Source organism: Bufo bufo, chromosome 1, assembly GCF_905171765.1.
Source record: "Bufo bufo chromosome 1, aBufBuf1.1, whole genome shotgun sequence".
NCBI classification, from domain to species: domain Eukaryota; kingdom Metazoa; phylum Chordata; class Amphibia; order Anura; family Bufonidae; genus Bufo; species Bufo bufo.
The window spans coordinates 185,861,679-185,873,845 of record NC_053389.1 but is presented as its reverse complement, the minus strand read 5'-3'; the positions used below and the strand labels follow the sequence as shown (position 1 = coordinate 185,873,845).

At 43.2% G+C, this 12,167-nt stretch overlaps 1 protein-coding gene across 1 annotated transcript in view; it reads right to left on the bottom strand.

Moving 5' to 3' along the window:
- LOC121002029 (protein kinase C and casein kinase substrate in neurons protein 1-like) overlaps positions 1-12,167 on the bottom strand; it is a 103,928-nt gene that overhangs the window by 21,745 nt on the left and 70,016 nt on the right. Inside the window, exons 5-7 of the mRNA XM_040433327.1 lie at positions 9,714-9,869; positions 5,503-5,678; positions 412-532 (exon numbers count right to left, since the gene is read on the bottom strand). Coding sequence (XP_040289261.1) covers positions 412-532; positions 5,503-5,678; positions 9,714-9,869 — 453 coding nt within the window. The remainder of the gene's footprint in view (positions 1-411; positions 533-5,502; positions 5,679-9,713; positions 9,870-12,167) is intronic.

The following is a 12,167-nucleotide window of genomic DNA, read 5'->3' as shown; positions in this document are numbered from 1 at the left end:
AGTATGTTTTTTTTTTACACTATTTCAAGTAAAATCTATTCGCTATCACGAAGCACAAGGAAATTCGGTTTTGTATCGAATTTATCCTGAAATTCGTATCGAAGTCCACATTGTGGACTTCAATCCACTGAACACTACTTGTAATCTATTGGTGTAAATCCCTGTTCACTGTGGGCAGTTCTATTCAATGATTGACAGCCTTCCCTGTGTGACTCTTCATGCTGAATAGGACCGCCCACTGGACTGAGTGATAAGGAATTTATACTGAATCTTTTTCCACTATAACTATATATCAATCTGCTCAGCTCCTCCTGCCATGTGACATTCTGCCCTCAGATAGGACTACATTTTCAGTGATCCTGGTTCAATATTTACACTTAAAAACAAATACGAACTCAAATTACATCTCACCTCCAGTTGGGGCCAGTTCATGAACATCCCAGGGCCATGTTTATTCCTCCACCACTTCAAATCATCCTGGTCACTGACATTCAAAATGGCCTGGTTCAGGTCGCCATATACTATCATTATACTACATATATAGCAAAAAAAAGAAAAACGTTATTAATGCAATTTCCACATGTACAGTCTGTGTCAAGAGTTTTCTAAAAATACTTGCAGTCAGACCCAACTGGATCACAAAAAGGAAAAGGTTTATGCAAAGTCTGCCCAAAAGTTGGCATAGTGGTATTTGGGATATTCCCGGACGTTCCTGGTAGCAGGCCTTTATACCCAAATGTGGTACTTTCAATATTGGTGACTTGTGAGTATGTTCTTATAATGGTCAGTAATTCCAAATGTTGCCCAATTATCTAATATGATAGACAGAGGTGTAGCTGTAAGATATACAGATATAACAGTCACATCTGGACCTTGGTGCTTAAAGGGATTCTGTCACCTCGTATAACACAAATTTTAAAGCTCCACAGCTTACCTTGAATTGGCTGTGCTGTTTTTTATTGTAATCCGTCCAGCAGTTTTGCAGAAAAACAACTTTTATAAAACCCTGAAAGTGCCCAGAGGGGCGTTATGTTCCCCTTTGTGTGCCCAGTAACGCCCCTCTTACAATGTCCAAAACGCCTTTCTCCAGAATCCCTAACCGCCCACAGCGTCTCATCCCTCTCCTCCCCCTCCCTGACGGCCGAGCGAAGTCTCGCGCAGACGCAGTACCCACTGAGGGCTGCGCCAGTGCGATTTGCTGGAGACTGAGGGCAGGAGCTTCATCGTCGTCACTGGGCATGCGCCGAGCCCAGTGACGTCCGATGCTCGCGCGAGACTTCGCTCGGCCGTCAGGGAGGGGGAGGAGAGGGATGAGACGCTGTGGGAGGTTAGGGATTCTGGAGGAAGGCGTTTTAGGCACTGTAAGAGGGGCGTTACTGGGCACACAAAGGGGAACATAACGCCCCTCTGGGCACCTTCAGGGTTTTATAAAAGTCGTTTTTCTGCAAAACTGCTGGACGGATTACAATATAGAACAGCACAGCCGATTCAAGGTAAGCTGTGGAGCATGACTGGTTTAAAATCTGAATTTGTGTTATACGAGGTGACAGAATCCCTTTAAAGGGAACCTGTCACCAGTTTTATGGTGTCCTAACTAAGGGCAACATAAATAAGTGACTGATTCTCTTAGCAAAATGCTGGGTCACTTTCTTTATTTGACCCAGTCAATCTGCCACCATCTTGTATTGAAAAGCTCCAGCTGATAATGATGAGTCCTGAATATTCACGAGCTCCTGACTCTCCACGCCTACCTGCTGCTGAATGACAGTTTGTTTCCATAGGAATCAGCAGCAGGTGGGCAGGGGAGTGGCTATAGCTCTGAATTAAATATACGCTGGACTCAATGACATCACGCTGGACTCAAATCAGCTCATTAGCATGCGGCATGCGGCATCTTTGTGTGTATATTATGAGGTAACCATCTGTCACACCAGTAAGTGAATACATCTAAGGTACTTTTTAGTAGTTAATGATTGTATATAATTAGTTAGATTATAATCAAATATCCACATGACAGGTTCCCTTTAAGGTGGCTTAAAGGCCACACAAGTATAAATGGAACATCATAGATGGGAGGCTGTAACAGATGTTACACTGGGGCCAAGGAGCTTCAAGTGATCCCTCTAATTAAAAACAAGCACCCCTGATTAAAAACTCTGTACCCCTTTTATGCCATCAGCTCATTGCCATTTCAGCTTCAATCAGAAGACCTTAAGCAGACTGGTTGCTAGGCATGTCCAAGCTGACAACCCAAGTGAAATGCTGTATCCATAACAGATTAATAGATTTATTTAACCAATCACTGGTAATAGGAGTCGTCCCAAAAGATTGGAAATTAGAAAATGTTGTGCCCATTCACAAGAAATGTAGTAGGGGGAAATAGGGCAACTATAGGCCAGTAAGCCTGACATCAATAGTGGGGAAATTAATGGAAACCATACTTAAGGAGAGGATTGTGGAACATCTAAAATCCCATGGATTGACAGATGAAAAACAGCATGGGTTTACTTCAGGGAGATCATGTCAAACTAATCTTATAGATTTTTTTGATTGGGTGACTAAAATAATAAATGGTGGAGGTGCAGTAGACATCGCTTATCTAGACTTTATTAAGGCTTTTGATACTGTCCCACACAGAAGGCTTATCAATAAATTGCAGTCTTTGAGCTTGGACTCCCATATTGTTGAATAGATTAGGCAGTAGCTGAGGGACAGACAACAGAGGGTTGTAGTCAATGGAGTATATTCAGACCATGGTCTTGTTACCAGTGGGGTACCTCAGGGATCTCTTCTGGGACCCATATTGTTTAATATCTTTATCAGCGAAATTGCAGAAGGCCTCAGTGGTAAGGTGTGTCTTTTTGCTGATGACACAAAGATTTGTAACAGGGTTGATGTTCCTGGAGGGATACACCAAATGGAAAAGGACTTAGGAAAACTAGAGGAATAGTCAAAAATCTGGCAACTAAAATTTAATGTTGATAAGTGCAAGATAATGCACCTGGGGCGTAAAAACCCAAGAGCAGAATATAAAATCAGTGATACAGTCCTAACCTCAATATCTGAGGAAAGGGATTTAGGGGTCATTATTTCAGAAGACTTAAAGGTAGGCAGACAATGTCATAGAGCAGCAAGAAATGCTAGCAGAATGCTTGGGTGTATAGGGAGAGGCATTACCAGTAGAAAGAGGGAGGTGCTCATGCCGCTCTACAGAGCACTTGTGAGACCTCATTTGGAGTATTGTGCTTAGTACTGGAGACCATATCTCCAGAAGGATATTGATACTTTGGAGAGAGTTCAGAGAAGAGCTACTAAACTAGTACATGGATTGCAGGATAAAACTTACCAGGAAAGATTAAAGGACCTTAACATGTATAGCTTGGAAGAAAGATGAGACAGAGGGGATATGATAGAAACTTTTAAACACATAAAGGGAATCAACAAGGTAAAAGAGGAGAGAATATTTAAAAGAAGAAAAACTGCTACAAGAGGACATAGTTTTAAATTAGAGGGGCAAAGGTTTAAAAGTAATAACAGGAAGTATTACTTTACTGAGAGAGTAGTGGATGCATGGAATAGCCTTTCTGCAGAAGTGGTAGCTGCAAATACAGTGAAGGAGTTTAAGCATGCATGGGATAGGCATAAGGCCATCCTTCATATAAGATAGGGCCAAGGGCTATTCATAGTATTCAGTATATTGGGCAGACTAGATGGGTCAAATGGTTCTTATCTGCCGACACATTCTATGTTTCTATATCTAAAACTGTAGTTTAGATCATAAATGACTAAATCAGGAAAAGCAGCTTGACATTAGTTGTGTCTCGACATTTCTCATTACATCTTGCACTATTAATCAGATTTTTTAAACCCATTGTTAAAGGGGTTGTCTCACTTGAGCTAATGGCATTTATCATGTAGAGAAAGTTAATACAAGGCACATACTGGCACGGTGGTCATAACCATGGAAATGAGCAGTGTATAATGTTATGGAAATGAATCCAGCCAGCAAAGGAAGCAATATGGATAATCACAATACATTAGTAAGTGGCTTGTATTAACTTTCTCTACATAATAAATGCTATTTGCCGAAGTGAGACAACCCCTTTAAGGTTGAGGTCGCCACTTAGACAGTAATTGACCACACTGCACGCAAACTGATGCTATGAAGTTGGTGCCAGCAAAATAATTTATCCCTTACTGCCCTAGAACATCAGGGATGCATAATTAACCCTTTCATTGCTCTGGGGATTTGGGCATTTGTAATGTCCCGGAGTGCCATTACCACTTCTTTTTGGCACCTTCCTACCGTCTCCTATGTGCTAATGTATACCATCTAATGTATTGCCTAATAATGTGCATATTTATTCCTGAAACTGTTGTGTTCATGCAATTACCTGGTCCACCAGCAGATGGCGGCAGCAATTGGCAGAGATGGTTTCTCTGGAGAGGAACCTTCTGGTTCCTTCCAGCCCTCTCTAGCGAGGGAGAAGTTCAGTGTTAGGGAGAAGTTAGTGGCAGTTTAGCCTTCCTCTCCTTGGGGACAGGTCATGTCTACTCCACCCTCCTTAGGGAGGGAAAGCTGGCAAGCAGAGCACTGAAGTCTACATGGTTGCTTGTCCCCTCCTGGGCTTGCAATGCCTTCAGCCAAGCTGAGCCAAATCTTGAGGTACTCACTGCCAGGACAAGAAGTTCCTAGGATTATAAGTAAGAGACAGACTACAGACTACAGCTAACTTAAGTTCCAGCAGAAGAGGAAGAGTTTCCTATTTATCCAGCCAAGCATAGCAGAGCTGAGAGAGCTACCGCATAGCAGGGCTGAGATTGTTGCAGAGAAGTGTTTGCCTGCCAACGTTAAGCCAATACCTGCTGAAGACCAAGATATCGTTTAGAAGCTGTTTGGATTACCAATTTATGCTAAGTAAAAGCTACTGTTCAATGTTACTATAAAGTCTGGACTCCATATATTCTACTTACTCCTCATCCAAGTTCAACTACCCTTTTTGCACTGCTTCGGACCACATCACGTCTGGGATCCACGGATATCCAGGTAGGAACACCGTGACACGTTTACATAACATCTACAGAGATTGTAGGCCACCCTGCACCACTCTGGAAATCCTACCTCTGGGTACTAACATTACCATCTACAAAGGGAGCCTTGTGCTTCCGCTGCTTAACCGCAGCTGGCGTCCTGTTTACTTGCTCTATAAGAGGAACAGATTTCGTAGAAACCTCCCAAGGGGCAAGGGATACCCCAGACACTGAACCGGACCATTGAACATTAACCCTTTTTCTTTCCTAAGACATCATGGATGCAATAACCCCCCCACTTTCTGACACCAAGGAAGCTGATATTAACTCTTTCACTATATAATTAGATAATAACATGGTCTTAACACAAAGGCATGCCCCCCAAGGTCACACCCCATATTATGCAGCCAGTGTCTCCTGGCAAGAATAGTTTCAACCCTAGTTTAGGCAGAGATCTTCCTGGTCACTTACCTCTCATTATTGGTGATATCAAGGTGTTTGTGTATAGCGTGAAGGGCCTGTTTGACGAAGAGAATTTTCTTCTGTTCCTGTTGCTGGCTTTGGTCGAACACGGTTTCCATTTCTTCCATGTATTTGGGATTATATTTATTGAGTTCTTGTAAGGATTTCTCATATTTTTGCTTTACCTGCAATTGATACATGAAATGGCTTATTGCATGGTGCTCCTAATGCACAACTTCTACTGTAATTTATATAGCCTATGAAGTTTCCCAGTCTGTTTTTTGTCAATTTGGTGTAATTATTTCTGTGTGAGGAAATGAATTACCTGATGCAAAAGCTATATTTTCAGATTCCCAAGTAGTCCTGGGTCAGTATGAGGGATATAGTTAAGTAATTGCTGGTGGGACAGGTGCCCTGCGTGAGTGTGTGCAAGAGGGATGCCAATAAGCCATTATGCTAGGGGTGGCCAACCTTTCAGACACAAAGAACCAGAAAAAAAAGTTTGACTGCCAGGAGCCACAACCTATACGTTTACACAAATATGTGTGCACACTACAGTATTACTGCAATTGAGTTATTAAACATTTAAAAGTGCATTTAAACCACCTTTCCTACCTGTAGTGTAGACAGCTTTAGTGAGACTTCTGGCAATCTTTGTTTTTCACAATGTGTTTCAAGATTGCTCAGATGACCGCCCATGCTCAGATGACCGCCCCATGCTCAGATGACCGCCCATGCTCAGATGACCGCCCATGCTCAGATGACCGCCCCATGCTCAGGTGACCGCAACATGCTCAGGTGACCTCCCCACCCCCATTCTGAGATCATGTGTGGTGGTGGGGGGGGGGGGTGATTTGACATGGGGAGATGTGAGCATGGGGTGTCTGATTTTTGGTGTCTTATGTGAGCACTGGGGAGGCTTATTTTGTGGGTCTGATGAGGATTTGGTGGTCTTATCTGAGCTCATACTACCCCCATGTCAGATAAGACCCCCATAATCAGTACTTTAATAAAATAAAACTGTGTAGGAGGCTTATCCTACCTCTGCTGCCGCTGCTCTGAGGACTGTGTCGCCCTCTCCACAGAGCGCGGGCCGTGGACTGCGCGCCACCAATAACAATTCACCTTTAATACAGATACAGGAGGCGGGTGCCGGCAGAATCACATAGCCGACACCTGGCCTCTATGACTGCGCTGCGATCCCCGGCAGTTAACCCCTCAGGTGCGGCACCTAAGCGGTTAACTGCCGCGGATCTTAGCTACCTCTCATAGAGGTCGGGTGCAGGCTATATTATTCTGCAGCCAGCACCCGCCTCCTGCATTTGAATGAATGAGTGAGTTAACTTCATTGGTGGCAGTAGCCACAGCCCCTCCTCTTCCCCTCTGCATTCTCATCGGTGGCAGCGGCAGCAGCACAGGGGGAGGGGGGACTGCTTTCTTCTTCCTTCTCCCCTGTGCTGCTAATAATTAGATACCTGCGACATCCCTGGCCCGCTCCCCTGTGAGCTGTATATGTAGAGGAGAGTGCGCTCCTCTGAGAGCCGCAAGTGAAGGTGCGAGGAGCCGCGGGTTGGCCACCCCTGCATTATGCTTTGGCTAGGAGATTATATACATGGCTATGACAACAGACTGATTTGGTACTATTGCAGTCTACTGCAGTAATCGGAATCTAAAGACCAACACAATTCCAGTGACAGTCACAGACAGTAGCACTGCTTTCATCCTCTGTCCCAATAAAACCTCTTTCTTTCAGGATGCACAATCCCTAGCCTGTTATGACTCCCATCCCCTGGTCAGCAAGGACTACTCATTGACCTTTTCTACATGGAGTGTGGAGGCCCTCTCTGTGTGAACTTTCCTGCTCTTGTGGAGACCCTTTTCTGGATGGCTTTCCTAGACCCAGAGGTGGCAAATGACAAGGATGCGGAGACACTCTCTGGAAGGAAAGCTTCATTCTCTGGCTGTCATCCCTGTATACTGCACGCTAGTAGTACCACTGATTTCTTTGTCCCCGGAGAAGGATAATCTACCTAAAATGATGAATGAGATCTTTCCCATTGTTGGCTTAATTTCTGAAAGTCATTCTCTCATGGTGCCCTATTAGAGCATATGTACATCATAGCCCGGGGTCCCCTGGTCAGATCTCCCATCTGTGAACCAGAAGACCAGCTCTAGCTGATTTGAGCCATCTATGTATCACATGGACAGCTATCTATCTGAATGGCTGCCATGCAGGGCCGGTGCAAGGATTTTTGCCGCTCTAGGCAAAGATCCATTTTGCTGCCCCCTCATGTCACTCACTCACTGGCAGACACACACACACACACACACACTGACAGACAGACATGTACTCAGACACTCACTGAATGACGTACACAGAAACTTACTGACAGACACACATACACTCACTGACAGACACACATACACTCACTGACAGACACACATACACTCACTGACAGACAGACACGCGCTCAGACACTCACTGATGTACATAGAAACTCACTGACAGACACTTACTGACAGACATACACCTACCCACTGAAAAACACACACACACACACAGAAACTCACTGACAGACACTTACTGACCGACAGACATCCACACTCACTGACATACACACACAGACACTCAATGACAGACACACATACATTTACTGACAGAAAGACAGACATACATACACTCAGTCACTGACATAAATACACAGGCAGACACTCACTCAGTCAAACACTTAAACACTCACCTCCCTGGGGTCCAGTGTGGTGCAGCTCCTCAGTCCTCCAGTGCGCCGTTTAGTTTGCTGGGGCCGGAATAACGTCATATTCCGGCATCACAGAGGGCGCACGAGGGAGGAGTGGGGAGCTGCTAGAACAGCCTCCTCTCCTCCGGTAATTAACTGGCAGAGCAGGCACCTGCCATCAGGGTAAGCAGATGCCTGCTCTGCCATATTTAAGAAGGACCTCCACCTCCTGGCCCCCCTGTAACGGCGCTGGGGGCGGCTCAGGAGTCGCTCGCCCAGGGCTGCAGCCCCAGTCAGGGGGAGCCAACCAGGGCGCCCCCAGCAGGCCAGCGCCCTAGGCGAACTCCTAGTTCGCCTATATGGTTGCACCGGCCCTGCTGCCATGTAATATAACACTTACCCTAAAGCCACTGCAGAGGAAATGCCTAGCTAGCCATGGCTTCCCCGAAGAAAATCAGCTGTTTGCTAGGGATGCCAGGAGTCTTACCTGCAACCATCCACTGAGCACAATGGCTGCTCAAAACTGTGAAAGGAATTGTCTTTGAGGAAAGAACATTTAACATCTGTGTTGCATCGAAAGAAAGTCTCTTGTACAGCAAAACGGACCTTCCATAACTACTTCTTTGTACAAATATTGAATTGGCCATCACTCAGATATGAACACAAATGGTTTTTAGGTAACTATAACTAATATATATGGAGATCATGGCCTCCAGTTTTATAATTGTATGATCTTGCCTGACAAATTATAGATTCCAAAAGACAAGATTTATCAAAACGGGTGTAAAATAAAACTGGCTTAGTTGCCCATAGCAACCAATCAGATTCCACCTTTTATTTATTAGAGGAGCTCTGAAAAATGTAAGGATGAATCTGATTGGTTGCTATTGGCAACTAAGACAGTTTTATTTTACACCAGTTTGATAAATCTCCCCCAGAGTCTACAAATTCAATTTTTTTAGACCTAATTATTCCAGTTAAAGTTGAAGCGCTGCTTGTACATATAGGGCCAGATTTATCATTAGCTCAAGTCAAAATAATGGAGTGAAAAAGTCACACATTTTTGCACAATCGCTAAAACTTCGCAAAAATTTGTAACTTGTATTGGCTATGCACTATGCTCGTCAGTTTTCTGAAAGTGGGCGTGTTTTCTTATGTAAATGAATCTCTAGACAGATTTACTATTGCGACAATTTAAAAAGTTGCAAAAAATTGCGCAATTTCACTCCAGTGAGGACCATGCTTATCTTATGCGACTTTTTAATAGAACATGCAACTTTTTCGTAAAGATGTGCGACTTTTGTAAAGCTGCTTACTGAAGGTTAAACTGCTACTGTCAAACCACATTTATCACAGTATTAAAGGACCATTAATAAATCTGACTTAGCCAAAAGTGACATATGTAAAAGTGGAGTAAGATGTAAGTGTAATGATAAATTTGGCCCATAGTGCTTGGGTTCCCTATGTCTAGGTTCACCTCACCTTTGCTTTATCCTGGTTAAATTTTTCACGATCTTCTGTGAGTTTCTTTTGCTTTTCTAAAGAGAGTTCTGGATTGATCTTTCCATTGTTTTCTCTGACACTTGCTAAATGTTCCTTCTTGCAGGCTTTGTGATAAGCTAATTTAGCTTTCTCAAGCTGTGAAGAGAGTTACAAACACTGAAGTGGTCTCCATGAGGACATCAACAGTTTTGAGATATGGTTGTGGTGATTACTGATCCTTGTCTGGTGATAGAATGACCACATTCAACTAATTGAAGAGAATATGTGTATACAGTAAATAACTCTCAGGAACTAGTCATGGTGCCACATTCGACAACTTTACCATAAACATACATATAACCAGTTAATAAATAAAACACATACACATATATGGATTAAAATGGCCTAGGTTTTTATTAAAGGGGGTAACCAAGTTAAAACCAATCCATTAATTATTAATTCATTAAAAATTCCCATAAATTAATTAAACGTCCATTAAGAATTACTCATGAATCCACCCAGAAGGCTGGATGACTAACCCCCCCCCCCCCCCCCCCAGGGAGGGCGGGCAGAGCACTTTCTTCTTCTTGATTCTTCAAGCGGTGACAGCGCTTCAGCTGGTGAGTGACCTCCATAAATACTTGAAATTCCCGTAGAAAATGACCTTCCTCCAATCCATTTCCACAGTTAAAAATAGCTCAATGCCCAGCAACTGGTTAGCAACACCTTTGACCAATCAAACGCTGTCCTATTACCGGCTAACTTTACCTGAGGAGACATGTACAGAAAAGAAGGAGGAAGGGGGGGAGAACACAAGCCAGCCCAAAAAAAGTGACACCATGAGGGGCAAACGCCAAATTTCTGGCGTCGCCCCTTTCATGGTGCCACATTCGACAACTTACCATAAACATACATATAACCAGGTAATAAATAAAACACATAAACATATATGGATTAAAATGGCCGCGGTCTTTATTAAAGGGGGTAACCAAGTTAAAACCAATCCATTAATTAATTCATTAAAAATTCTCATAAATTAATTAAACGTCCATTAAGAATTACTCATGAGTCCACTCAGAAGGCCGGGCAACTAACCCCCAACAGCCAAGTGTGGCATTAGCCGCACTTGGCACCCCCCAACAAAACTGCGGCCCTTTCAACAACTGAATGCAAGCTCAGATTAAAAATATCTAACCCAATTTCAGATAAATATACCAAATCATCCCGATAAAGGCTCAACACAGAACCATCCAGCTCCAAATGCCTAAACGACCACCGAATCAATGACGGCAAAAACTTTTCCAATCCCCTGTTGATCCATTTCCTAATTCTGTCTAGAAACCGCAAACGTGGGCTATTCCAAACAAAACAAGGAATAATTTTGGAGAAAACCAAAATAACTCCTGGCAACAATTTACTAATGTAGGCCAGATCCTTTTTCATGTCTGCTAATAAATCTAAATGATTTACCTTCCCCAAATCATTACCTCCCACATGAAAGATAACTACTTGGGGGGAATACGAGACTGAAATTCACCCTTGAGAATAGGAACCACTTGATTCCAACGCAATCCCCTAAACCCTAACCAATAAACAGAAACAGAGGGAATATAAAAAAACAATTGGCGAGCATAGTTACGGACTGACGCTCTCTTTTCTGCCCAAAAAACAAAGGAATGACCGAAAATCCAAACATTGATCTGCCCAGAACCTGAAAGAGAATTAAATTACAGTAACACCAAATTAGGCCTGCTATACAACTTGTATCTGTCACAATCTCTTAATTAAAGCCTTATACAAGCCCATCCTAGACGCTTCAGTAGCAGCACCAATACGAAAAGGAATGAGAAGAATAAGGTTCACCCTCCAGGCCCAGAAAGGATAAACATTTTTTAAAAACAGCATTGAACTGAAATCTGGACAGTGAAGAGCCATCAGCATGAATAAAAAATAATAAAAAACTGAAACTGGCGGCCTTACATCCAACAATTCCTTGACAGCCAAAACTGGGCAAATATCTGAACCGATAAGCTGAGACAGTGTAATAACTGAACCCTTCCTTAACTGATCTGTCTTAGACTTTCTAATTGAAACTATAACACCAGAAGGCAATAACTGAATATCCGACAACAACAAAGACGAACATGAACGAACATTGGGAGCAACAAGCTCCCTAACCCTTAACACCCCAAAAAATGCAACAATAAATGCAGACCTAAACAAATTAAACTCATAAAGGGAAGAAGAACAATGATGCAAAGCACATACCAACCTAGATAATAGCTCTACAGTAACGGGCCTATGAACGTCCGGAGCAACACTAGCCCTCCTAAAACCTTTAAAAAATTGTTTAACTACAAATTACTTATTGACAGGAGGAAGGCCAGCTAACTTAAAAAAGAACCTCACCCCTGCTAAAGTCTTCTGAACTACAGCACACCCCAAACCTGCTCT